Source organism: Hippocampus zosterae, chromosome 5 (genome assembly GCF_025434085.1).
Source record: "Hippocampus zosterae strain Florida chromosome 5, ASM2543408v3, whole genome shotgun sequence".
Classification (NCBI taxonomy): domain Eukaryota; kingdom Metazoa; phylum Chordata; class Actinopteri; order Syngnathiformes; family Syngnathidae; genus Hippocampus; species Hippocampus zosterae.
The window spans coordinates 23,883,250-23,908,567 of NC_067455.1; the positions used below are offsets into that span (position 1 = coordinate 23,883,250).

At 42.1% G+C, this 25,318-nt stretch overlaps 2 protein-coding genes across 9 annotated transcripts in view; both read right to left on the reverse strand.

Moving 5' to 3' along the window:
* Positions 1–3,585, reverse strand: part of zgc:110410 (uncharacterized protein LOC553618 homolog) — a 188,588-nt gene extending 185,003 nt beyond the window's left edge. For both annotated transcript variants that reach the window (XR_007962308.1, XM_052064836.1), the window contains exons 1-3: positions 3,409–3,585; positions 2,278–2,398; positions 374–542 (exon numbers count right to left, since the gene is read on the reverse strand). Coding sequence is in view for 1 of the 2 variants with exons in the window: in XM_052064836.1 (XP_051920796.1) it covers positions 374–542; positions 2,278–2,379 (271 nt within the window). In the remaining variant the exon portion in view is untranslated. The remainder of the gene's footprint in view (positions 1–373; positions 543–2,277; positions 2,399–3,408) is intronic.
* LOC127600226 (CUB and sushi domain-containing protein 3-like) overlaps positions 1–25,318 on the reverse strand; it is a 782,730-nt gene that overhangs the window by 233,602 nt on the left and 523,810 nt on the right. For 6 of the 7 annotated variants that reach the window (XM_052064574.1, XM_052064571.1, XM_052064573.1 and 3 more), the window contains 2 exons: positions 23,970–24,111; positions 15,896–22,672 (listed from right to left, as the gene is read on the reverse strand). In XM_052064574.1, coding sequence (XP_051920534.1) covers positions 22,513–22,672; positions 23,970–24,111 — 302 coding nt within the window. In that variant the 3' untranslated portion in view covers positions 15,896–22,512. Of the gene's footprint in view, positions 1–15,895; positions 22,673–23,969; positions 24,112–25,318 lie in introns of those variants that run through there. The other variant, XR_007962299.1, reaches the window with a different exon arrangement.

A 25,318-nucleotide genomic window follows, 5' to 3' on the forward strand; every position in this document is an offset into this window, starting at 1 on the left:
TTTTAGGGGAAGCTGAGCTTCCTTTGCAGTCTTAGAGCAATCGCCTCAGGTCACAATACTGTCTTAATCTTAGCCTCAGCCACCAGGGCTGTGAGTCACAAGACACCAAAGTCTGACAGATTACACATTCGCAGATTTTTCACTATATGAAACACACAGCGTATTATAAAGCTCAACTTTTGCTCTGAAAGGTTGTCTGTACAGTGACCGTTCATGATATATTCAAATGCAGCTTTGACCATGTGTGATGACATGTTAAAATTGAAATATGTTTTAATGGCTGCAAAATAGACTCCAGCTCAGCTAATAAGGATAAAAAATGGATAGATGGATGGCATTCCAAAGCTTCTTTTTACATGTTACTCATGCTTACCTCTTCGTATCGTAGAATCTGCAAAAACACTGTCCTGAAAGCCGGTAGAGTAGACTGGTGGCGCTCGGTCAAACTGCTGCTCATCCCCAGCAGCTGCTTGTCTTTCTGAGTAGACCGTGTTTTCATAGCTGCATCGTGGAGTCACCACCGCAATACCTCCATTCCCCACCTAGTACACAGAAACATTTCAGCACATGCAAAGAAAGAGTCAATGTTTGGGGTAACCAAGGTCAGCTAGCTCATTGATGAGTAAAATTAGTTTTGTTTAAAATAATTTATTTTGTGTGCTACCAGTTAATTTCAACTGATTGTATTTGAATTTCAAAAGATATTGTCCTATTTAGAGGAGAAATTCAGTGATTATAAAATGTACCCGACCTAAGATTTATGACAGTCATCAATTATTAACCAAAACCATATGGTCCTGTCATACGTTCTCCTTCCAGACTAAAGTTGTGCTCCTTTAGCACAACGGTTTCAATATATTGCGATGTTTTTGTTGAAGATCATGGCAATGTATGACAGATATTTTCAGTTTACTGTATGTTTATGGGACGCACGGAGGGCGACTGGTGAGCACTTCTCACAGTCCAGTGTTCCTGGGTTCGAGCCTGTCTGAAGTTTGCATGTTCTCACCTTGCCTGCGTAGGTTTTCTTCGCCCCCCCCACCCCTTCCCCCCCAACACACACGGTAGGTTTATTAAACACTCTAAATTGTCCCCAGATGTGATTGCAAGTGCAAATGGCTGTGTGTGCCCTGCGATTGGCTGGCAACCGGTTCAGGGTGTCCCCTGCCTACTGCCCAAAGACAGCTGGGATGGGCTCCAGCACACCATCAGTACTCTCGCAATTATATGCCATTGTGTAACATTTTACTTGAACTCCTCCTCCTTGTTCACGAGTGGGGGCAGGAGGGAGCGGGAGATCGACAGGCGGATCGGTGCAGCGTCTGCTGTGATGCGGACGTTGTATCGGTCTGTCGTGGTGAAGAAGGAGCTGAGCCAAAGGGCGAAGCTCTCAATTTACCGGTCGATCTACGTCCCAACCCTCATCTATGGTCACGAGCTATGGGTCGTGACCGAAAGAACGAGATCCCGGATACAAGCGGCCGAAATGAGTTTTCTCCGCAGGGTGTCCGGGCTCTCCCTTAGAGATAAGGTGAGGAGCTCGGTCATCCGGGAGGGGCTCAGAGTCGAGCCGCTTCTCCTCCACATCGAGAGGAGCCAGATGAGGTGGCTTGGGCATCTGATTCGGATGCCTCCTGAGCGCCTCCCTGGTGAGGTGTTCCAGGCATGTCCCACCGGGAGGAGACCCCGAGGAAGACCCAGGACACGCTGGAGAGACTACGTCACCCAGCTGGCCTGGGAACGCCTCGGGATCCCCCGGGGAGAGCTGGAAGAAGTAGCTAGGGAGAGGGAAGTCTGGGCTTCCCTGCTAAAGCTGTTGCCCCCGCGACCCGGCCCCGGATAAGCGGTAGAAGATGGATGGATGGATGGTGTAACATTTTGGGATTTGTTGCAATTCCCATTTTAAATGATCAAACATAGCTAAATGATAGCCAATTCTCTTTTCAAAATGCTGTCACCTGCTTGTCAACATTTTGTTGTTATCACCAGCAAAATAACTTGCCCTCTTTTCCGCCCATTTGTCATGTCATGTAATTTCAATATGACTTAGTCTGTATAGGGTTGGAGTTGCAGGAGGGTATCCCAGCTGATTTTGGCCGATAGGCAGATCGCACCCTGGTCGCACATTGAATCCCAAGTCAGGCGAGTGTCCCATTACACCATCACCGACATTCCGGTAATGAAATGATTAATCTTTACTATGGGAGGCCATACATAAAAGACTGATAGAAAATTGTCTTAAATGTGCAACAAAATAAATAAAAAAAATTACCCCACCTGATACGTCTGCCCTGTGTATGATTTCTTCTCACAGTCAGGATTGTAGGGTGGAGGTGAAGGTCCATCGTAATCATTTCTGCGACTATTAACATCATCCATTTTTCTCAAAGCCGAGTGACTTTTGGACAACAGGAGCACACGAGAACATCGGTCGTGGTAGTGAACATGTGACATAAACTCATAATTTGGAATAGTGTCAGTGCTTTCATTGGTGATTTTCCTTTGGCGATTGGGCCAATGTCAGAGAAAAATTAAAGATTAATTTCAAAACAAGGCATTATGCAACCGCAACGAGCAATATATGTATTCGCCTTCCTGATTATGGCTCTCAGGATGCATTTTTAAATGCCCAATATATACAGAATATTTGCTAACCACATCGGTGGGTCATTGATCTCAGACAGAGTAAAGAGACACAATAACCAGGATTTCCTTTTGGCATCCAGTCAGGGGGTGGGGGGTAGTCATCATAAAATATTTGACACAAAAGAGAGTAATTAATGACAAACATGGGTTTATTTGGTCATTTAGACCAATTAAACCCATTTTAAACTCCATAGGTACATTATAATACTGAAGATTGAGATCCACTATCACAACTGCATTAAACCGGTCTTGGACGTAATAATTCAAGAATATGTTTAAGTGTTTGTACTTGGTAGTACTGCACTGCATTACAGAAAAGTATATTCATTCATTGTTGGGGAAAACAGAAACACATTCACGTTTCTGTCATGAAACTGCAGCTCTCCACCACTGCAGTACATAACCAAAACTGAACATTTTTGGTATCACTGGAAGGCGTACCAAGTGAATTGTCAAGAATCAAAAAAAGTGGAGTGCTGCATAGCATTTATGATAATGTCACCATCCTAACAAATCAAACTTCATTAAAGAAAAGTTTCCTGAAGTGATCTATTGTGAACATCTTAAAATGGGAAGTACATGTATCCGGGTTCCCGAAAGGTCATTTGCATACGTTGGACACAACAAAATGTTACAATTGCTCAAAATGTCTGTTCTGATTTTCCAGCCCCCGTGCCATACACACACACACCTCCCCTGAAAAAACAGTTGACTTTGTTTTTTTCACTCAAATAATCGAGAGGCAGTCGAAACGAGTCTCACCTCGGTTTGTGTAAGCCGCAATTTTAGTCTCCTCTGCTCTTCCTGTGTTGTCAGCAAGCCTGAGGGCAAAGTCTACCTGCGCATTTCCATAGAGCGAGGACAGCGCTTTCGCTGCAGGCGGAAAGGGTGTAAACCACATTAGGCTCAATGGAATATTCAAACTGAGTTCTTAAAATGGCAGTAAACTAACTCATTTGGCATTTTCTCAGTGCACAGCGCCTATTCCTTACCTGCAGCTGTCAAAATAACATGCGTAACCTACTCCGCTTCTAAAAAGTCTTTCTGAAATCTTGATTTCCTGCCATGCTCAATCAATTGTTGATGATAGCTGAAGAGGAAAATGCAGTATGAATCTCAGTAAATCAGTTTATTTATAGTATGTATTTGTTGACTTATTTATTGGTGCTTATGGGAGGGGGGGGGGGGATTTTTGTAGCCATCCAGGGACAGTCCATTCCTAATCGTATGTAACGGGATGGCAGTACATCACCTTCTCTACAGTGAGGTAGAGCCAGCAAAGGCACAATACTCCTGAAAATACATGAAGCAATGTAGGTCAACCCAGTCTTAATGCTTCTCCCTGGGGAATTTTAACTGAAGGGGATACACAAGAGAAAAGTTGAGTTCACGCAAATAAATGTATCCACACCTTAAATATACACTACGTAATATCAAACATACTAATTCATGACAAGCATCCAAATCTAACAAAGGCTTTTCTGCAGAGGACAAAAGCGAAAGTAGTGTTTCATGTTATGCTAGTGTTAAAAATCAAAATATGCATTGAATTGGTTGCTATTGTCATGATTTCTCTTTTTGTTTAGATTACATTTGGTTTTGTTTTCCCAAGTGCTTTTTGTCTTCCTCAATTGGTTTTGTTTCCACTTTTAGTCATACGGATGTGTTAACCAATCAGCTCCCTCAACCCTTTGTGTCTTGTGCAGGTGTTCCTTGTTGTCTTGTCTGTTTGCTTGCATTTACTTCCCTGGTTTTTGCCAGTCTTGGCCGGATTTTTGTTTTTGTTTTTGTGCGTGTTGCTGTCATGTCATTTTGTGCTTCCGTCATGGGTTTTTGGTTGTTTGTTACTTTGGTTTATTGCCATTTTCAGTTTTGAGTTTAGTTTTTCCACTGCACCTCTGCAAGTGTGTGTGTGTGTGTGTGTGTGTGTGTTTATTAATTAATTTTTTTAGTATGGCTATTAAAGCCAATTTATTTAAAACCATTTTAAAGTCAGACTAAGACATGTGACACACTGCACAATTTAAGCCAAGGGCAACCAAAACAGCTTGCCTACATCTACAGGGTGGCCCACTTAAAAGTAGCCCGGATTTTTTTTTAAATTAAAATATTTTTTAAATTTTTTTCAAAACATGTATTTAATTACGTGAATGTTACAAGTGACCCAAGTCTTTCCAAAACCTGTTTTTATTACTTACAGGTTACAAGAGATGCTGGAAGTGTCCCCCATTGACATCTTTTTTCGCGTGTCATGTGGGGATTCACAGAAGACCAGTACCGCGTATTCTGGGAATTTACGTATCCTGATAAGTGAAACCATGCTTCGTCCGACATAAAGTATAGCAGTGGGTCCAAAAGTCCGTCTGCAATGCTAGTCAGCAACCATGTACAGTAATTAATGCGTTTAGCTTTATCGGGCTGCTTTAGTTCCTGAACACATGAAATTCGGTATGGTTTCAGTTTCAGAGAATTCAGTACACGCTGACATGTCGTTCGTGATACACCAACTTGCTGGGATAGTCTCTGAGTTGACTTGTGAGGGCTATTTGTAATTCGCTGCTGAACATCACTGACAACTTCGGGCGTCCGGACTAATTTAGGTCTCTGCTTCTTCACGTTTGCGAGAGAGCCAGTGTCTCGCCATTTCTTAACCAGGCTCTGAACACAACGTTTAGCCGGTGGTTTTGTTTGTGGGTACTCGCGAGTGAAGGCCTCTTGTGTTTTCTTAATTGATCCGGTTCGCACATAGCCTTCCACAATCACTATTCTCTGCTGCAAGGAAAACACCATTTTCTTGAGGTATGGTACGCACCCGGAGAAGGTAGGAGCACTACTGTTCGTGTATAATCTAAAACAAACAAAAATTGGCTCAGCGCCAACGTGTATAACCGGAGCAGTTTTGGAACACTTCCAGCATCTCTTGTAACCTGTAAGTAATAAAAACAGGTTTTGGAAAGACTTGGGTCACTTGTAACATTCACGTAATTAAATACATGTTTTGAAAAAAATTAAAAAAATATTTTAATTTAAAAAAAAATCCGGGCTACTTTTAAGTGGGCCACCCTGTATTTTAAAATCCTCCAAAACAAATATACACAATCAGTCCTTCTCAGTCTTAATTGACCCTGTTTTGTTGTTTGTTTGCAACGGCCTTCACCCTGGGCGGGTAGAACTGGCTTCTTCCTTGGCGCGCACGACATCCCTGATCATGGCGGCCCAAGCGCGGCGATCCTGTGCCAGGTCAACCGACAGCTTCAGCCAGTCCTGGTTCCACCGTCTCAGACCCACCACCAAGGGGCCGGAAAGATACGCGAGGTCTTCTTTCATCGTGGTGGCCCAGGTCTTGACTTGTCCACCACGCCGCTTGCGCCAGGCTGCCAAAGGAGCAGGAAGGAGAACATCCCTGATCAACTCGCCCTCCTGGTGGCGTGCCGCATGCCCGAACCAACGGAGTCGGCGTTGCAGGAGACACGCTGGTAAGGGGCTAAGGTGCAGGCAGCGACGAAGGTCAGCAGTGGGGACCCGGTCCGATCGGCGGCGGCGGAGAATACGGCGGACGCAATCGTTATCAAAGACTTCCAGCTTGCGCTGGTCAGCCACTCTCATGGGCCAGGTCTCACAGCCATAAAGCAGGATGGTCCGCACGATCGCCTGGTAGACACGCCCCTTTGTCACTGCCGAGATCTCGCGCCGACCCCACAGATGGCGTTGTAGGCGCACGAAGGCGGATCTGGCAGCCCCGATGCGATGCACGACTTCTGCTTCTCCTTGCCCCGACGGAACCACAGAGCAGCCGAGATATATGAAGGAATCAACGTTTTCCAGGGTCACGCCCTCCAGTGACAGCGACCGTTGGTCAGCTGGGTTGGTGAGGGAGGACATGATCTTGGTCTTCGAGGCGTTGATGCGCATTCCAACGGTCAGGGCCGTTCGATGGATTTTCATCAGCGCGTTTTCAACTTCCTCGAACGTGTTTCCAAGTAGAGCGATGTCATCTGCGTATGCCAGGTCCGACACTGCGACATCTCGGCCGACCCTCACTCCCTCAAAGCCATGGAGAGCAGTGGAGGATGTGGTCGATGGCATAGTTGAATAAGGTTGGCGAGAGCGCGCAGCCTTGTCGGACACCCGACCGCACCTCAAAGGTTTCTGATTCGCTGCCGTAGGCCCGCACTCGGACTCGGGTTGACCGGTAGTACCCCTGGATGAGCCGAAGCAGTTTCACAGGGATCCCGTCAGCCTTCATGATCATCCACAACACACCCCGGTCAACTGAATCAAATGCTGCGGCAAAGTCGATGAAGCACACGACTGTTGGTTGTTGGTAGGCCCATCGTTGCTCCAAGGTGCGACGCAGGCTAAAAATCTGGTCTACACATCCCCTTCCGGGGCGAAAGCCACCCTGAGTTGGGCGAGTCCGGTGGTCACGGGCCATCTGGAAGCGTTTCAGCAGAAGGATGACGAATGCTTTTGCAGCCACATCGAGAAGGCTAATGCCTCTGTAGTTGGTGCACAGCTTCTTGTCTCCCTTCTTGAAAAGGGGTATTAACACTGCTTCGCTCCAGTCATCCGGGATGGTCTCGGACGTCCATATGGCGTTGTATACGCGATGAAGCCACGCTGCGAAGACGTCAATGTTGCTTTTGTAAACTTCCGCCGGGATGCCGTCTTCACCTGGGGCTTTATTATTCCTGAGCTGAAGCAGGACGCCTCGAATTTCGTCTACCATAGGTGGGTCCGAGCTGCAGTCGTACTCCTCATCAATTGACCCTGGGCGCATATTTTACAGCTGAAAAATCTCGTCACCAAAATACCAGAAAGTTTTGGCCTATTCATACTGATAATGATGACCTCCTATCTCTTCATTTACATTGTTTTTTTTCTTTAACTATGTTCAGTTGAACAAAATATACCATTCTGTTGTATAAATTCCTTTATACAACAGAATTTTACAAAATTTACTGTCACTGGACCTTCTGTCATTGAGTGGAAGATGATTTCATTGTTCCGTGTGTCATATGTAGCTGGCATTGATTGAATAAAGATACGTATTTGGAGTAAATTAATAAATTGCAAACCAATTAGATGACATTGGGTATTTTCACGCAATATGATCTCACGTTCGCATGTGCTGCTGAACAGTGGGAAGGAGTCTGTGCTTTCATTCTGTGGAAATTGTATCCCTTTGGACAAGAGATCCTGCCTCACGAACACCCGTGTTTGTCCCAATGTTGTTTGATCGGGAGGAGGTCAGGGCTGTTGAGGGTTTTTCTTAACCAACCTCACCCAACCCTACTTTTTAGGACCTTGGTTTGTGCCCAGTTATGCTGCAATGCAAAAGCACATTCTGCTGGAAATCTATTTTTTTTTAAAATGTTGCGGAATGAAAACCTGAGATTCAGAGAGAGAGAAAATGGAAAAAGGCTTTGCCAACCTTATTTCAAATGATTTGGTTGGCTTTGTTGTGAAACCTCAAATCACCATCTCGGCACTCAAGTGAAGCGACATCTATTTACATCATGTTTCGACTCTGAATTTTTCTTTCACTTCATTCATCCCAGCACCATGGCGGAGACACATACAGTACGTCATGCCACCACTGGGGGGCACTATACCCCTGTGCTTTTGCGACTAATTGCACTGATTGGGTTAAAGGGTTCTCAGTTCCTTCAGAAGACATAACCAGCAATATGGAGTTAGAATTTCTAACTGCCAGGTCAAGTATTTTCTTTTCTTTACATCCCTGTCGATCCGATGAGCTTTTTTTCACGGAATATTGAAAGTGTGAATGGAGTTCTTACCTTGTTTTCACTTAAGCGTGAGCACAATGTCTTCGAGGGCAGGCAGTTAAACATATTCCCGCTCGGTTCCCTGCTGATTGGCGTGTCAATCAACCCAGACTAGATTTGCACTGCTTGCTCAAATGTGATGAGATTGCTCTCACCTATTCGTGAGATCTCAGTCGGATTTGAAGCGCTTGGCATAACATTTACAATTGAACGGGCTGTCGAAAGCAAGCCTGTGTTGACAAACCAAACAGCGTGGAGTCCGATTTGGGCTGCTATTCACCACAGAGCTGATAGTCTTGATGCTCTTCAAATAGCAGTGACACATGAGTCCGAGCCACGTGGAGTAGGATGTGAAGAGCACAGCCCTGTGTCCAGACCATACTACAAAACTTGAGGAATAAATGGGAGTGGAAACTGCTGTAGAGAGACAGATGAGTCACCTCCACAGAGATTCAGTCAAATGCCAGTGAGGTACGGTAATTAATAATTCGACCAAAACCTGAGAAAAATCCACCTCAATTAAAGCAAAAAATAAAAAATAATAACCAGGCCACAGGTGTCATCTATCAAGGGATCAACGCAAAAAGATGTATGATGTCAAACAAAACATCAAACAAAGTTGGAGTGTTTTTTTTTTATGTAAGATGTTAAAATGTGAGATATATTGATGCTGATTGACATACACTATGCCTTAGTTAGTTGTCTTTTAAAGTGCGAGTTATGGCTTTTTATAAGAGAGCTTCCATTTTCATTTGTCTTATATCACAATATGAATAGGCATTTTTGGCTCCATGCAGCTTTTTTCTATTCCTGTGCTTCCTGTTTAATTTAAAGATTCAACACCTATAGGTGACACTCCTTTACCTTTATCATTGTTGTGCCTTCCTGAATATATCACAGTCTGATCGGTTAAACTTATGTGTGTTCATCTGTTGTTTTGGCATCTGCTTTAAAGCCTGGTCAAGATTTACTTTTTTTTTAAACAAGACATTTAGTGAAAGCAAAATGTAATTGCAAATGGTCGAACACGTGTTATACAAAGCAACACAAATATGACTATTTTTATCGGCAAGACTGGGCTTCCATAGTTAACAAATTCCTCTGCTTTAAAAATTCACTGTTGGTAAGTTTTGATTTATACATTAAAATAAAATCCACGACAATATTTTTCTTTTGTCATCTTGTTACCTTTGGTACACTGTGCAGTAGTTATGTATATATGTATATATGTATATATTTATTTATTTTTGTTGTATTTTTTCTTATCTTATTTGATGTAGTTTTTAACATTGTACTCGTGATTTTAACTGCTTGTTGTAAGGTGTCCTTGAGTTTCTAGAAAGGCGCCCACAAATAAAATGTATTATTATTATTATTATTATATGGATGGGTGTATGCATGCATATATTTGTGTGTGCGTGCGTGTGTGTGTGTGTGTGAAGTCCCTCCGACACAGCACCATCATTGCAATCAAAGGACTTTAAAAGGACTTCATAGCTGGATGTTACAATGTCAGATTATTCATATTTGCTCACTATCCTAGTGCCAAGTGTTCGACTGTCTAGGCGAGGGGTCGGCAACCCAAAATGTTGAAAGAGCCATATAGGACCAAAAAACCCAAAAAAGAATGGAGCCGCAAAAAAAATAAAAGCCTTTGATAAAACTTAGAATGAAGGAAACACATGTTGTATGTATGTAGGAGACTGGACTGTCTCAGAATTGTTTATGTGATTCATTCGTTTGTTTTGTGTTCACAAATGCTCCCATAGAATTTATTTTGTGATCTCTTCGCATGATTTTCTGTTTTGGTGCATTATTTTCACTTTCCTTAGTGTCATTGAAGTGATCATTAATTTCCATTTTTCGGAGGCTGTCTTTGAATGCCTCTCGAGTCAAACGAGAGGAGAGAAGGCACAGTCTGGCAGACGTGTTTGTCGAGACTGTTAAAAGCATAAATAAAGTGTACGTTTTAATAAACAACACCACAGCTCTCCTTTTTTTCAGAGCTGCAACATGCATCTATATCTGGGGTGGCCAACCAGTCATAGACGAAGAGCCATTATTTTCCTGTGTTACTGCAAAGAGTCATCATATCCTTCCTCATCAAACCAGACACACACACTTTTTTGGCCTAAGATCGACTTTTGAAGCGCCCAATTTTCCACGAACCATTCGGATCGTGCACGTGCACGTGATCGCGCAAGAATACACACACACACACACACACACACACACACACACACTCACACACGCACACGCACGCGGGTGCCCACCACAGCACTCACGTGTGCACGAGGGATGTGAATCTCAGCACTGAGGACGATTCGATACACATCTCGATGCACTACCAGCGATGCGATACTTAAACGATACATGGAATTTTCTGGCGACACGATGCGATACGTTTCACCGTCTTCACGATGTGATACGACGCGATACACATTTAGTTCAAATCAATGCGATCCGATACGATACAGTGCAATTTGTTGTGATATTGTGCAATTAAACATGATGCAAATACGCAAAGAAAAAAAGTTTAAAAAAAGATGGAATTCAGTATGGTATTGCAAAAAGTAGACCACTTTATTCCTTATAAACAGTAGAACGTGTAAAACAACTTATTTAAGCCCTTTCCCAATTGGGTTTTGTGCAAAGAAAATGTAAACAATTTGGTACCTGGGACTCACAGCTGTTGCTGTAGTGTAAACACAAACAGACTACTCACTAAGTGTCTTATATAAAATAATCATCTCCATAGGACAGAAAAAAATACAATTGAAACAATGTGGCAGTCACAGCCTCAAAGCTGCTGTGTGTAATGTAGCGTACACAGACCACTCTCATTGAGTGTCAAAATGAAATGTCCAAAAGAGTCATCCATATATAGTTTTTCCATGCGCGGTCACAGTGAGCTGTGTTGAGGAATGGGAGCTGTTGATTTGCTCTTGGCCCTTCCTTGGTTACAGATTCTTTTATCTCTCTATAAGGTGGAAGAAGACCCAACACCACGTAGTCTTTTCTTCAGTTTATCGCAACGCAACACGAATCGATTCGGGCTCCTGTGAGTCTCAGATTTCATCAGGAAGCCCCGAAGAAACACATTCATGAGATTATATAGAGACAATATGATAATGAGAGGCGGGGAGGTACGCCTCTCATGCAAATCCCAAAACAAAGAAAGTAACATGTCATCTGACCCGGTGTGGCCGGAGGAAGCCAGGAGCGGTGAGGTGAGACCAGACCACCACTACCCCCCATTTGGTGCGATGGCAGGAACACAGACACCTGAGATAACAGCTCCTCTAAAACATGTCCCGTGGAGGGGGGCCCCAGAAGTGGTGGGGGTCGAGGGCACTAAAGTTGATTGTAATAACATTGAGCAGGAAATACCTTCTGGTCACAGATCTTGAGATTAGGGTTCCTCTTTGAGGGCACTTGAGAGCCTTCAGGGACTTTTATGAGGTTGTGGAGGCAAGAAAACCCTTGGGGGGCTGTTAATTAACCAAAGGGAAATGGGCTCTAAACTTCACAGTACATTCTTTGTTTTAACTACTTCAGCAGATTCTCAGGAGAGAGACTAGTGTCAATAGTTCTCATAGCAAGATGAAATTCAACAATGTTCTACTACTACTTCTAGCGGAATAATTCCTCAACAGCTGCAAGGGGACCCCCAAAATAAGAGGCGATTTTTTTCTGATCCTGACCTGGTTTGCCACGAGTTTCTCCGGTGTCCAACGAGGAACTGGACAGGGAGGGGGCGGGAAACTTGTCGGTGATGTGGTGCCATCGTTTTAAGTGGTCTGTATATTTGTGGTGCTGCCGTTGTATGGCTTCGTAGTGCAACATTCTTTGAAAATTACGGAGCTTTTATCAATCTTTCCGTGTTTCTTTTCAAAGCCATAGTATTTCCAAAAATAAGATCTTAATATTAAACAGCGGTTTGCAAAAATTCACACACTTTGTGTGGCAAAATCATGGTGGCCTAAACACTCTTCTGAGAAAATATGAGGTAAATCTTGTTAACCATCTCGAAGAAAAACACAAAAGAATAAAACATATTTCCTTTAGCCAGTAGATGGGACTGCCACGACAATGAAAAATAAGTTTGTAAATGTCTTCCTACCTGAACTATCACCAAATGTAAATGGTAAACAAGCTGTTGCTTCTATAGTGCTTTTCTACCCCGTGTACTCAAAGTGCTTCACACTGTTACCTCATTACAGCAACAATACAGCTTCCCAATTGGGGACACCAAAGTACGGGAATCCGGGTCGTACCTTACATTTTGGCCTTAGGCCACCCCATTAGGGACACCTAGGAACATGAATATGGTCAAAATATTGGTGACAACTAGGAATTACAATGTGAGGTGCATATAATATTTTGATCAAAATGGCCACACCATTGGGGATGTCTACACCAGTTATTTCAAACCGTAATCGAACCAAAAGTAGATACAATACTTTGTATTGCTGTGGCCCTTTTATGCTTTGAGCCTTCATTCTGTCAGGCTTGATGTCTCACAGTATATAAACTCTGATTACTCAGTGACACGTTGTAACTTTGTCGAGCTTTCTCTCAGTTTGAGTGTCAGCTTTTCTCCGTCCGTGTCTTCTGCATCCAGCCCTGCTCTCTCGGGTTAATTTGTATTTTCGGAGACAAAGACTTTTACTTTTCCAATTATGTCTCATCTCAGCCTCTGGGTCCAAATTCTGCTTCTCATGAGACACGTTGTGCAATCTAATAGAACCTCATTTTGTTCTCTCTGTCACAATAACTTGCTGGCAGAGATGGATGAACAAAGATAGGTTATTTGTTAATTTTTTTGATCAATTAATTGAAATGTGATCATTTCCGCGCACACTTGAAGAGCTCTCAAGGCATACCATTTAGCCCTGGCCCACTGGTTGAGGATTACTGGTGAACACACACTAGAATGGCTAGCCCATTGGCGGCACGCATGGACCAGAATCAATTTTTGGCCAATATGGCTGCCCCATTGGGGACGCCTTGGGACAAGAATGAATCCGGTGTGCCCCTAATTTTTTGGTCACATCGCCGTCGCATGAGGGACATCTAGAGACCATTAGCTGGGGTGTACCTAATATTTTGTCAAAACAAAAAAAAACACAAAACCAACACAAGGTGGAACACTCACGGCAGTCTCAATTGGAAACAGGAAGCTAGAGAACAACTGGAGAACAGAGACACATGTGGAGCAGATTCATTCATTCACTCATTCATTTTCCAAACCGCTTTATCCTCACTCGGGTCGTGGGGGGGGGGGTGCTGGAGACCCACCCAGCCATCTTCGGGCGGTAGGCGGGGGACACCCTGAACCGGTTGCCAGCCAATCAATCGCAGGGCACACAGAAACGAACAGCCAGTCGTGCTCACACTCACACCTACGTACAATTTGGAGTGTTCAATCAGCCTGCCATGCATGTTTTTGGAATGTGGGAGGAAACCGGAGGACCTGGAGAAAACCCACGCAAGCACAGGGAGAACATGCAAATTCCACACAGGAAGGCTGGAGCTGGAATCCCGGTACCTCTGCACTCTGACGTCGACGTGCTAACCACTGCACTACTGGGCCGCCCTTCTGGAGCAGATGTATCGGCAAAATCATCTGGTATAGGGAGAGAGTTTGGAGCTGACTTTAGAAGCCATCTGATTCCCTGCAGGTGTGGTTTAATGAGCCCTGCTCTGCAGCAGCTCTGCCCCGCCTTCCTGCACTGCCCTGGCTGCTAGACTGAGAAGGAATTTTGTTTTTTTGAGAACACTCAAGACAAGAAAAGAATACAAATCATAACCATAACACTCAGCCTTTACACAATAAAGTACTGAATCGGACAAACCTATGTGTGAAGGCCTTAACCTACACACAAATGCAGCCTACTTACGGGATAAACTGCTGGTTCTTCTCTGGTTGTGCAGGGCAGATTCAAAATTAGGTGCTCGTAGACATGCAGCTTGTCTTCCATTTACTGAATCAGATATGCTGGACTCTGATTGGCTTTGCCTACACAGCTGTCATGCGATTTTGTCGCGTTGCTTCTATTTTGTGCAGTTTTGTTCCACAAGGCGTGTCCCATCCCAAGTCCAGCGCACTTTCACGTCTGTTCCTATGTTTGCAATTATCTTAAAATTAGACTCTGTATTATTTTTAGGATGACTGTAGTATGCAATGCTTTGTCTTAACCCTGTAATGCCTAACCCTTCAAGGAATAGCCAGAAAAATCTGATTTTTGGGAACTGAGATGTTCATTAAAACCCTTATAACAAAATCCACAAAAATATGTTTGCCAAATCATGTTGTTTTAGATATTTGTCGTATCACATTGATAAGCATTATGCAGATTACATCTGAAAATGATAATTTGGGGAAAATGTTTATTTATTTTAATAAACCTGCAGTACCAAATTTGATACAGATGATTTAATGCAATATAAAGAATGAGTTACTTAATGAAGTTGCAAGTATCAAATTTGATACAAATGGCATTATAAGGTTAGCACTGGCATTCATATGTCACACTTTTTTTTTTAAGGATGACAATGTGTAATCATGTCTTGCAAATTGTAGTACAATCTCGGGTGTTTGGCTTTTTTTCTGCTTCATGTCGCATGACAACTGTCATTCTTGTCGCCTGTTGCTGCTTCGCACCACCTCGTGCCAAAGTAATGCTGTGTATTGCTATTTAAAAAAAAATATTTTTTTTTTAATGGGATCACGGAACCAAAGGCGTAAACGTAGCATAAGTCTACCACGTTATTTGCTGACAGACTGTGACTGAGTGTGGTAGCTTGCCACCTATTTAATCACAAGTGGACTACAATGACTTGAGGAACCAAGTTAAAGGCATGGCCACACACTGAAGAGGTCCTGCAAATGAACACATGGAACAAATGTATCTCACAAAGCATTCTGCAACCAAGAACTTAAGCGGGGAATCAGAGGAACACATCAAAAAGTTCTCTCACCTTAAAAAAAAATCAATAAATGGTCATTTAAATCCACAATTATTAGTGTTGCTTTAAACAAATTAAAATCAGGGTGGCACCGCCATATTTTAAAAATAAGCTTCCATTTTCAAGACTGACCAATGTTGTCTTGGGCACGCGAAAAAATATGCACAGTGGGAATACAATCACTGACTCATCAATTGTTTTAATATGTGGCAAATGTGTTAAAATCGTTATTGTTCGAAAGAATTATTGGTACAGTATGTTGGTGCCGGCAACAGTGTGTGGAGGTTCCCTTGGACACTGGTAATATCAATCCTGAACTGAGCAGTGGTCAGCAAAAGGAAAACTCATAAAAATGAAGAAAGATGGGCAACTGCAGCAACATTTAGTTCCCTCTCAGGGCTTACATTCCAATAAGTGTAGCAAAGTAGCGAGCTTCATTATTCACACAGTGATGTTTGTAATGAGAAAGGAAAAGAGCAACGCTGAACTTGATTTTATAATTTATATATAAATTAAGGGTATGTACATTGCTGCTAAAGAAAAAAAATATACAAAACGTTTTATAATCATATATGACATTTACATGTGAATTTGACACATTTTCAATAACTTACAAATGCATTATTTGAATAAAAAATATATTTCTTTACAAAACATCTGTGTATGTACATATTCATTTATAATATTTCAGAAGGGTATAGCAATGTTAGGTTATTTCTGATCTGAACTTACCGGTACTGTGCTTTCACCAGATGCATCTTTTAAATCCTCCTCCATAAGAAATATGCGCCTTGTAAACTATATTACATATTGAGAACACAAGACATCTCACCAAATAATTCCATCAAGTCTGAAAAGTGTGTAAATGTACAAAATGTAACAGCAATGACAGAGGTACAAAGTACAACAGTGAATCAATCGCCTCAAAGCCCACATGCAGTTGAACCATGAAACTATGAGCACATACGCTCACGTGCACTTTTGCTCAGCATTGTATTATATACAGCACACAGTATGTGGATTAATGCAGTAAATGTTATGCCTCCCTTGAAAACATGCCCAAAAACTATTAAAGGCACTCCTATGTTGTCGAAATGATCAAACAGATGGAAAATCTCATACTGATGGTGGTTCATGTTTGTGTGATTCTTCTTTGTTCATGTTTGTTGTACATTTATTGGCAGCAGCTGATGACTCACTGTCAGTGGGCATCAAAGAACAAGATCATTGTCTTGTACTCATCAAGCGTTTTACAATGTGCACGTCGATCGAGAACACAAAATGACAAAAAATAAGTGCTCGCTTACATTTGCTAGGTAAAGGTACTGAGTGAGATTGGAAATTTGGGGAACCCCCCCCCCCAAAAAAAACAGCCAATTAAGCTGCAGCAGTGGTGTGTGTGCTGTGTTTGCTCCTGGAATAGGGTAAATAAAATAAACAAAAAAACAAATCAACAAAAATATGTAAAGGATGGGGGTTACTGGACATTTCCATCCATGGACACTCGGGACCAGCAGGGTAGAGTGTGACTTATAAGAAAGAATTGGCTGCATACAATGGGCAGATCTCAAGTCTCTGAATTGCAACGTTCCTAGCTCCTTTTTTCTTGATGACTAGGATGTTGTTCTCATGCTGCCATATTCAGGACTATTCAGTTGTCTTAAATGTGCGTCAAGTTACGTGTATGAAGGTGAATACAGGTAGACGCGTGAACCGCTGTTTTGGGGCTGGGTGCCTACGATGACGCTAAGATAGTAGGGACCACATGTCTAGATGGCAAAAAAACAGAAATAATGAAGATGCTGGCACACTGTGCTGCATACTCGAGGTAAGATCTTAAGCTTCGGGTCAGGTCGGGCCTAAAATGTCAATCATTGCTTTGGGTCGGGTTGGGCCGGGCTTCTCTTTTGCTGACTTTTTAAAAATAAATATGTTTATAAAAATGTGTACTTAAACGATGTGTGGATACTAAACTAAGGAATACTTTTTAAAATAATTTGGATAAAACAGAGAAGGCGCTGTCATGTAATTGCGATATAACAACTAAACAGGAGCCGCAGAGCCAGAGAATGCTCTGCTCACGTGAACGCCACCCTCTTAATAATCTTCCCCTCCGCAAGTCTGCATCTTTTTTTTGCCCAATATGGAGGAACAAGAAGTTAAGGACAAACTAAAGACAGGAGAACTGAAAAAAATAACACGCATTTGGTGTGGGAAAGCTTCAAATTGACTGTTGAAAATGCTACAGAAACTTGCGTTGGCTTCGCCGAATGAAGTCAATGTGGCGCTTTGCTTTCATATGAGAGCAAAAAGACTGGCACCTCAATGCTGAGCAGGCTTTAAACAGCTGTGCTGGCAAAATTGACAAATTGACGTCAAACGTCTATATTATCACTTATTTCAAAAAAACGCCCCTCGTCGCGCTAAGCAGGCCATCACAGACAAGTGCATGGACTTTTGCTGTCAGGACCTTAGACCATTTACAGGAGTTCATGGCAAAGGTTTCAAAAGTCTGGCCTACGAACTGATCAATGTTGGGTCAACTTGCTTATTTATGTTAAATTACTCTTTACAGCAGGCTTAATTTTACTGTGATTTTTTTATTCCAAAAGCATATTCCTGAAAATGTATTTTGTTTCAATGTTTCAGCGTTATTTCGTTGTGCAAACGTTTTATCATGTTCATTAAAAATATGTAGATTATTTTAACCTTCAGAAATCTGCCAAAAATACCATGGGATAAATTGTACTAAAAATTGCAGGCCATGAAATTTTCATAAAGTGTTGAAACTTGTACTTAGATAACTTGATGAGTGCATAATACCCTGTCAGAGCTAGCAGTGTGGGCCATGATGTGCAAGAAACACAGTGAGAAAATCAGTATCTTGTCCCAACTCACTGTGATGTTGCTACCCAAACATCACAGTGCACTGAGGCGTTTCAAGGCCGTGAATAGTTTTGGCCACGAGAGACCGTGGTTCACAAAAAAACGGAAGTCGCCTCATCACAACACGTACTGTACTAAAGTCTTGCAATTACAATTTAAAGAACTCCTTTCTGCCTCTGTCTATTATCCACCCATTATTGTTCTTCTTTGTCTTGCTGCTTCTCTCTCTTAAAGTGCCGCGCTCGATTCTTAAGGACGTACTGCTGCTGTGGTTTATGGCCCAATTTTCAACCCGTCAAAATGACGGACAGCCTTAAATTTTTCCCGTCAACTCTTAAAAAAAAATCCATCAATAATGGAAAATTGCCGGTTAATGTACCCTCTGCAGAAACTATAAAATATAAAAGATGTAAATGTTGATAGTCTTTTTTAACTTAGATTTCGTTACAAAAGACAGGCTTTAATTTGTTCTCATAAATCACACCTCCTCCTCCCGAGTCCTCACAAATAAAATAGGAAATTTCGGGTTTTCTTCGGGCTCAGGCGTGCAAATCAAGTTAATTGGTTGGGCTTGGGCTTTAATACCCGCGGGCCGGGTCGGGTCGGGCTGGATTTTTTTGGCCTGATCTTACCTCTACTGCATACGGTTGCACACAAAGCTCTACAATTACGACAAGGGAACTGGAAATAAGCTTTCAAAGGCCAAATTATTTTGCGTTTTTATTTTCATATGTTCTGTCTTGATAGCACATGTTTTGGTATATATTGTGCACCTTTTGTTTTCGAGGTCTGAGGCTACCCTCATAAAGCAAGTGATATATGGAGGATGCTCCAAAGAAGAATAGGTTTGGTTTCAAGGATTATCTTTTTGGTTAAACTGGGAAAAAGACAATAGCAATGTTCAACATTGGCAACTCAAATATAAGAAAACAACATGTACGACTTTTCCCTCCATCTTTCAGACACGGTTTAGCTTGCTATGTAAACTGTGAAGTTAAGCTAGCTTAATTAGCTCAACAGTTTAGCTTATCAATAGCTGATCAAATTTAAACTAAACTTCATGCCACCTGTGAATTTAAGCGAGAAGGCAATAAAGTGATAAATCAGACATTATGGAGACTGTTATCTTGAAATGCTTCCATTAAAAAAAAAAAGCGATTGCAGTTAAAGAGTAGAAATGTGTACAGACTGCATCTCTTGTGGCGTTTTGAGATGTCAGTGTCCAGCATATCATTGATGTTGCATGACAGCCTGTAACCTAATGCATGTCAACTTGACAAAACTTAATAAAGCAACAACCTAAAAGGTTGTACAAAGTCAGTGCCTCAAATTGATCAATTTACGCACACAAACAGATTTGCTAAACACACTGGTCCCCAAAACAACACCATTGTGTAGTTCACCGGTGCCCAAACTTTTTGGACCGAAGATCTATTTTTCGATCAACTAACCTCACGGGATCTACCCTTACCAGCACGTACGCGCACGCACGTACACGTGCACCATGATGAGAAACAGCCTGAAACTGAGGCATGCGATGCACTTTTGCAGCCTGTTAACTATCGTAGCTCACGCGAACCGTTTTAAAGTGCTTCCCTGGGCCCTTCTAGGTTCATATTCTTTGCCCGTGCCCTCGGTGAATTGTACACGAAGCAAACTCTGAATGAGAATGTTAAAGATAAAAGAGAGAGCGCAACAGCTCTTATCACAAGCTGCAATTGCAGACTGCTGAGTGATAACTTCCGGTGACGTAATCACGCGCCACCGTAAATTCAAGATTTACCTGCTTTATTTTATTTTTATAAATATTTATTTTGTGAAAATGAGACTGATAGGATGATTAGGGTGCAGCGTACATTAACACAAAAATATATTACAAACATGTACAAAGACACACAAATGGTTTTAACCGTTTTTTTTTTCTCCTCGACACTCCTCGGATCTACTTGGGACCTGTCTTACATCTACCGGTAGATCAGGATCGACGTAATGGACACCCCTTGTGTAGTTTGTAAATGTGCTAATTACGATACACAGTTACTCATGAATAAAGTATTACGTCAATATTTATAATCATAGTTATGTGAGATACTGTACTCTTGTGGCGCTAAAAAAGCAAACTTAAGTTAAAAAAATGCATTCTCCTATATATCATGATACATAACTTAATTTGATACCCTTAAGTTGTTAATTTTTAGAGATATAAATTTACTTTTTGTGTGTTCTTTTAACTTTTAGTTGGAAATGTATTTTTTGTGCGATATATATATGATCATGATAATATTGTGACTGAGCAAGATTGTATGACTTGACTGAAGAATGAAAGCTACATAATGACGAGACTCAATTTGCTTGAAATTTGGAGGCGACCCAACTCGACTTGACTTGCTTAATATTTTTTCCACAGTAGCTTGAGACTTGCAGTTTATGATTTCAGGCTTGCTTGTGACTTGCACGTATGCAACTTACTTCCATCTCTGAGTTGCAGTGTTGATTTTATTTTAATTTACTGTAATCCCACTTGAGTATTAGGGCATTACGTAGACATTTGTCGTGAAAGTAATAATTTGGCGATAGTGACTGATGACTTATATCATCAATGATGTGATGAGGCATCTAATAGTGTTGCCTCCATAAAATGAACGAGGAACTTGTCCCTCCTCCTGACGTGCTTCTCTGTCAGTCTACTCATTACTATGATACTAACATTGGGAAGGAGAACCTAGGAAGTTGCAAATGGAGAAGTAACATGAGCCCATAATGTGTGCACTATAAGGCACAGCTTCCCTCAAAACACCAGGCACAATAACTTGTACTCAACAATAAAGATGTGGAAGTTGCATCTTGGAGTAATATAAGAAATCAAGAAAGTGTAAGAGCTAATCTTAACTAAACTTAAAATGACAGATTGATATTTGGCATATTTCGCTTGTGATCATGTATGAAATGTACTAAAATCTGGTCAACACTGCTGTACAAATGCTTAAAATTGACGCTAAATAGACCCTGTAAAAATGTTTCACTTTGAGATCATGTATGCCTCTTGAGAGGGGTTTCATTCACTTTAAGAGTGGAGTTACATAATGATCCAAATACAGCCCATGAAAATAAATTACTTTGGATCATTTCAATATACTTGTTGAAACCTTCCCCCAATATGACCAACACACTCAAAAGTCGAGACTTATGCAGAGCACTTTCAACACTCACATTTAAACACATTTCTGTGGATGAACAAATTAATAGCACATAAACATAAAATAAATAATCTGACAATACTGCACATTAAAAGTGAAATCTTTCCCATTGGAACTCGAAAAGTGGCACCGCACTTCAGTAAATAAACAGAGGCCCACATAATTTAAAAACAACTTTAAAAAGATGAGAGACCCAACCATAGTCGTAGAGAAGAAACTTCTCATTTTCCTGCCACTTGGAAAATATTACACCTCAATTTTGAGGCTTAAAACAAAACAGAATGTGTGGGACTCATACATCCACAAAAAAAATGTCTCGAAGTTTATATGCATTTTCTGATCCATTTATTCTCACTCGCTGGGAGTGCTGGGACCCATCACAGCTGTCTTCAGGCAGTAGGCAGGGTACACCTTGAAGTGGCTGCCAACTCATCGCAGGGCTCACAGAGACGGGCAACCAAACGCGCTCACACTCAACACGCAGGGACATTTTCGAGTGTTCCATGAACCTGTCACGCATGTTTTTGGAATGTGGGAGGAAAACAGAGTACCCAGAGAAAACCCACGCAGGCATTGGGAGAACATGCAAACTCCACACAGGAAACCCTGCACGTCTGCACTGTGAGGCCAACAGACTAACCAGTCAAACACCGGGCTGCCCTGATGTGGACATGAAAATCTAATAAAAATTTTCTCACTTGGGATTGTGACATAATTACCCGAAAATGCATACAACTATTTGACCAGAGGCTCTTATCTCAACACTCACAGTGTAGCAAGCCCGTCATCTTCTTCGCCAACTTATAAGAAGGCAATGAGGCATTCTTCTTCCTCATTTCCATTTCTTACCTCTTGTGTGTACACCGCTAATGGCAAGGGACCCCTCATTGTTGGTGAAATTGTGCTTTGTATTTCTGAGCAGCTCTCTGACATTGTTTGGCATTAACCAGAAAAAAGCTCTAAATAAGTCCATATATATTCATGTTAACGAAACAAAGTCTTTCTTGTAGATGCTGCAGGCATCAAACCATGGTACAGATGGTGTTGAGACTGGGGTCAAAGCGGACGACTTTCCCCTCGGCAGTTTTTGTATTAGTGTTGTACATGGGATTCTCAAATGTAGCCTGTCCGTTGTTGTTCTCGTGCACAGAACATCCTGTGTACTGCGCTTTGTCCGTTTTCCTGTGGATTAAGGAAAGTCTTGCAAATTATTTGAAGGAAAGCGTCCCAATTATCCTTCCGCTTTCTGAACCAATAAACATGTGTCCATTAGCCCGCTGTGGACAGCTGCAGTTGGTAAATGAGCCCCAATGGCAATTATTTTTGAAAAGAACATTGCTAACTAACATAATGAGTGGAAAAGTAAGCTACATAACGCAAATATACAATGCTCCAACATTTTACAATGCAAACTATAGTGGTACCTGTACTTACAAAATTATTATGTTCTGGAAGATATTTCTTTATGAGAAAATGTAAGTAGACACGCGTTTTCCATGTAAATGCCCTTATCCGTTCCAAGCTCACCAAAATTCAGACATAAATGCTTTATGAAGCATAAAAATGCTTTAAAATATGTAACAAATACATGTCACACTTAGATTATTGCACAATAAAATGAGAGTTGTGCATTATGTAAAAAACAAAGAATAAAGTATAACAATGATGGCCATTTAACTTAACTGTGTCCTCATCGTTTTTCGCCCTGTTTTAGTTAATGTTCCCTCTCAGAAGTGGTTTTTGCCTGGCATTTTGAAAAGACCCGATGCAAGGACATTTGCGTTTGTTGGCTTTTAACAATCCTTTGGAAATGTCCAAGGCAAACATCAGCAAAGTGAGCGATCGCTCGAATGGTTAACACTTTTTCTGGGTGATTCACATATATGTAAAACTATCGGAACACCTCATGGCCCGAGAGGCGAATGACAAGGACGCTGCATAAACACACACACACACACACACACACACACACACACGCACACACACGCACGCACACACACGCACACACACACACACACACACGCACACACACACACACTCACACACACACACACACACACAGACACACACACACACACACTCAGTAGAGGTTCCTCTTAGCCAATGGGATGCCAGGATGAAGCTCAGTAATCGCCAGTGGCAAAGCAGTTATAAGTATGATGCGTTCAGGAACCTCAGAGCTGCGACGCATCCCATACTGTTTTTTTACCTTTCGTATCTTGAAATTTCATTTGTAACAAGAGGCAATATTTTCCTGTTGAGGTGTATCGTAACTTGAAAATTTCGTATCAAGAGACGTTCGTAAGTAGAGGTACTACTGTATATTATAAAGCATGGCATATGCTTCTGTTTAGAAGTGAATTGGATGATCACGAGTTGACCATTATTGCATCATTGATTTAAATCTTGCAAAAAAAACGCTAGTGTACTATATCCAGTGAAGAAATGGATGGATTGTGGAAATGGATAGATCACATACCTCTGTTTGTAGAGATAAAAACCAAGTCCAGCCAAGATGAGGGAAAAGAAAGGCACAAGGATCGCAACAGCAACAGAACTGCTGTTGGTGGATGTATTGGTTTCAGGGTCACTGAGCGTAAAATTCTCTCTCACACTCAAACCTGGACAAAAAGGCAATAAAATAATTAAAATGGGTGTCAATAGTGAATGTTAGGAGGGGTATATGGTCCTCACCAAAAAGAAAAAAAAACATTATGCAAAGTTAGTTGACATTACGCCTCCCTGAGCTCTCATCTTATTGTGGCGGATGTGTTTGTGTGTCCCAGTGATCTAGGAGGTCAACTGTGTTCAATTACATGCCCGTGGTGGGGTCAAAATGTCCCACGTGAGGTACCAGACAAAACACGACTCAAAACAATTTCAATGATGGCTCCTTTTAATGGATCCAAGGCCAGAAGTGGGGCTTAAGGGCATGGAACCGGTGGCCTGCGAGCTGCTAAGGGTTCGTCCAGGCAAAGCCCCAAAAGATAATGTGAGTCTCCCTCCCCATGGGTTTAGCACCTGTGGCAGGGGCCAATGGGCTCGGATGCCAAGTGAGCTGGCATGGGGGCACTGCTGACCTCCATTAGAGTTGTTGTGAGTAGGGTGGGAGAACGCTTCAAAGACCTGAGGAAGTAAAGTCTGGGGACTCTGTTATGGGCTCTCCTATCTCTGCCGTTTATGTTTCCAAAGTGGTTAAAAAGCTCCTCTGTGGTAGGGCCTTTGGAGTTGTTTCAACCTGTGTTCCTAAAGGCTCTGGAAGTTGTGGGGTTGTCCTGGTTGACACACCCCTTCAACATCGCATGGACATTCAGGACAGTATCTTTGGATAGCAAACCCTCTTTTGCAGTCCCCCTTTTTAAAGTGGACTCTAGGGTGTGTTCTATGTACAGAGGGATCAAACTCCTCAGCCTTCTTGGTAAGGTCTATTCAGGTGTGCTGGAGAGGAGGATCTGTGCGGAAGTTTACTGTCAGAGTCTGAAGAAGCATTATGTTTCTCGTCCTGACTGTGGTGCATGTGGACCAGGGCTACTCTCTCAGCAGGTACCTGGAGTGTATATGAGAATTTGCCGAACCAGTCTTCGTGTGCTTTCTCGACTTGGAGAAGGCAAGTCCACCAAAGTACAACCAGTATCAACTGTTTTGTCCACACTCCTGGCAGTAATGCATATTCATTTCCAGTAAGGGTTGGACTCCTCCAAATGACTTTTCTCAGCAGTTCTGTTCATAACATCTATGAACGAAATTGTGCAACCAAGGCATTCAGGGGGTCCGTGTTGGTAACCTGAGTATTATCCATCCATCCATCCATTTTCCGATCCTCTTTAT